General features: G+C 36.3%; 1 protein-coding gene across 1 annotated transcript; it reads right to left on the bottom strand.

The window, feature by feature from the left end:
• Positions 1-280: 280 nt before the first annotated feature.
• On the bottom strand, positions 281-1,518 carry LOC129462772 (HORMA domain-containing protein 1). The gene is given in 3 exon segments (XM_055243104.2): positions 281-622; positions 624-1,243; positions 1,246-1,518. Coding segments are annotated over 3 exon segments (1,182 nt in total). The 5' UTR covers positions 1,466-1,518.
• Positions 1,519-3,436: the final 1,918 nt, after the last annotated feature.

Genomic DNA, 3,436 nt, shown 5'->3' with positions numbered 1-3,436 from the left:
CTGGGACCCCTCTCTGTCGCAGAAAGATATTCTCTTTTTTTCACCTATTAAATTCTCACTCTTTTTTTTAAAACATTTGTACTTTTGCTTTTATTCAAAAGTTCTGTTGGATTTTTTCAAGATTAAGGACCACAGTATGAGAGTCAGACAAGAACTTAATTTTAGTGTACAAACTGCTTTAAACTACATATACACGTTCAGAGTTAGGGAAATATAATATAGTGTCCTTCAGTTTAAATGTTGAGAAAAACTTTGCAAACATACAAAAGAAAAATAATTTTTATGTATGTTCCTTTGGTTCACTAAACTTTCTCCTTTTTGGTACTTACTCTTGACTAGAAGAATCAGAGTGATGGAGCACTATTCTCCCAGATTCATGTTGACTTCTCTTCCGATTTTCTTTGGAAGATGTTACTGGTTGATTTCCATTTGCCATTATTCTGAAAGACTTTCCACTTCTTGTTTTGCTTTCAGACATCTCAAGTTCCGATGTTTTATTGATTAACTGCTCAACCTGAGAATGAGAAATGGAAAGATCTGGACTTTCTTTATACCTCATAATTTCATCTTCCTCACAAACTAAACTTGGTTCTCCGAGTTCAGAAAATCCAGGGTTTTTTTTTTTCCTGCTCTTCCATTTTAGTTCCAATGTCCAAATCATCACTTGTATAATGTGCCTGTTCATCTTCTACATCTTCGTCCCACAGGATTTTGTGAAGTCGTGTTTTTATTTGTTTTGGTGATAGTATAGTTGAATAAATATTTTCCATTCGTTCTCTCTCAGTGGTCACTTTTACTTTGAAGGTGTGAAAAGGTGTTGAGACTTCACCCACATTTAAATACATAGGTTCCCCTTCAAATATAACTCCTTCACAATCACCATCTTTAAAACCGGGAGGATGGTAATCTGGGGGTGTAACTTCATCATAGTAAAAACGTTTCATGGTCAAACAAACATCATTAGGTAAAGGCCCCAGATTTTGCATTAGGATATAAATCTTGCGAATGAGGAGAGTGCTTGCTTTCTTGGTGTCAGTACATAACACGCTAGACTCATTGCTTTGATTTCCACTTATGAAGTCCATAAGTGGTCCATTATTGGTGTATTTGAATTTGAATTGGTAACATTCTGAAATTGTCTGAGGATCTTCTGGGTTTGTTTATATAGCTAGAACAGCCATCCTTAGATATTTTTTCTGTAAAGGATTGTAACATCCTAGCATCCATTTCACTAACTGTGTAGGCCTGGGCAATTTTTATCTTCTCTCGGTATTTTGACACAAAGATCATCTAGATATCTGGTTCCATAAGCACATTCTGGAAATATTCCTCTCAAATACGTGATACAGGATACTGAAACTGCGAGGAGCCTCTTCACTAACACCAAAGACTGGTGTTCAGGTGATATCTTATTGGGAAATACCAGTGCAGCCATGGAAGTCCTCTGCAACTGGGCAGTGGCCATCTTCTTCTGATAAAATATTTTCTTTAATTAAAAACTATGTCTGAGGGGCAGGCGCTGGAAAATTCCCACTCTTAACCTCACTCTTAGTGTGTCCACACCTTTGATCTCCGTGGTTGTGAGACAAAAAACCTCGGATGTTACTCCAGATAACGAAGCCACTTCAATATATTTTGAGGGTACATGTAATATTTTGATACCTATATACAGTGTGTAATGATCAAATCAGGGTAATTGGGATATCCATCACCTCAAACATTTATCTTTTCTTTGTACCACATTTTCTGTATCCATTCATCCACTGATGGACACTTAGGTTAATTCCAATATTTTCAATTATTTATTTTTAATTTTTGTGGGTACTATATATATATATATATACACTAGGTATATATATTTATTGGGTACCTAAGATGTTTTGATGCAGGAATGCAATGCTTAATAATCACAGCATGGAAAATGGGATATCTGTCCTCTCAAGGATTTATCCTTTGTGTTACAAAAAAATCCAATTATACTCTTTTAGTTATCTGAAAATGTACAGTTAAATTATTATTAACTATAGTCACCCTGTTGTGCTAGCAAATAGTAGGCCTTATTCATTCTTTCCAACTATTTTTTGTATCCATTCACCATCTTCACCTCCCCAGCACCCTCCACTACCCTTCCCGGTCTCCTGTAAGTATTCTGTTACTCTCTATCCCCATGAGTTCAATTGTTTTGATTTGTAGATTCCCACAAATAAGTGAGAATGTATAAAGTTTGTCTTTCAGTGCCTGGCTTGTTTGACTTAACATGATGACCTCCATTCCATTCATGTGATTGCAAATGACGAGATCTCATTCTTTATGGTTGAATGGTACTCCACTGTGTATATGTACCACGTTTTCTTTCTCCATTCATCTGTTGGACACAGGTTGCTTTCATACCTTGGCTAATATGAAAAGTGCTGCAACAAAAATGGGAATGGAGACATCTCTTTGATATACTGATTTCCTTTATTTTGGATATATAGCCAGCAGTGGTATTGCTGGATCAAATGGCAGCTCTGTTTTTAGATTTCTGAGGAACTTCCAAACTGTTCTCCATAGTGGTTGTACTAATTTAGATTCCCACTAACAGTGTACAAGGGTTCCCCTTTCTCCACTTCCTCACCAGCATTTGTTATTGCCTGTCTTTCGGCGTTTGTTTTGAGACAAGGTCTGGCTCTAGCATTCAGGCCAGAATGCAGCGGTGTAATCTTTGCTCACTGCAACCTCCACTTCTTGGGCTCAAGCCATCCTCCTACCTCAGTCTCCCAAGTAGCTGGGACTATATGCATGCACCACCACACCAAATTGTTGAATTTTTTTTTTTTTTTTTTTTTTTTTTTTTTTTTTTTTTTGTAGAGGCAGGGCTGCCTAGGCTTGTCTTGAACCTGTAAGCTCAAGTGATCCACTTGCCTTGGCCTCCCAAAGTGCTGGGATCAAAGGCATGAGCCACTGCGCCCGGCCTTGTCTGTCTTTTGAATATAAGCCATTTTAACTGGTATGAAATAATGTCTCATTGTAGTTTTGATTTGCGTATATCTGAGGATCAATGATGTTGAACACTTCTTCATATGCCTGTCTACCATTTGTATGTCTTCTTTTGAGAAATGTCTGTTCAAATATTTTGTCCATGTTTTGATTGGATTATTAGATTTTTTCCTCTTATATGTGGCTCTTGTACACACATAAAATTAAATACCTAGGAATTAACCAAAGAAGTGAAAGATCTCTATAATGGGATTTTTTAAAATTTCTTCTTCAGATTGTTCACTCTTCGCATATAGAAATGCTATTGATTTCTGTATGTTGATTTTGTACCTGGAAATTTTACTGAATTTGTTGATCAATTCTAACAGTTTTTTGGTAGAGTCTTTAGGTTTTTCCAAACATAAGATTGTATCACCTGCAAACAAGTAACAATGATAATTTGACTTCTTTCATTCTA

The sequence above is a fragment of the Symphalangus syndactylus genome, chromosome 2, assembly GCF_028878055.3.
Source record: "Symphalangus syndactylus isolate Jambi chromosome 2, NHGRI_mSymSyn1-v2.1_pri, whole genome shotgun sequence".
Taxonomy (NCBI): Eukaryota; Metazoa; Chordata; class Mammalia; order Primates; family Hylobatidae; genus Symphalangus; species Symphalangus syndactylus.
Note: the sequence above shows the minus strand (reverse complement) of the source record. Positions and strands in the feature narration are given on the sequence as shown.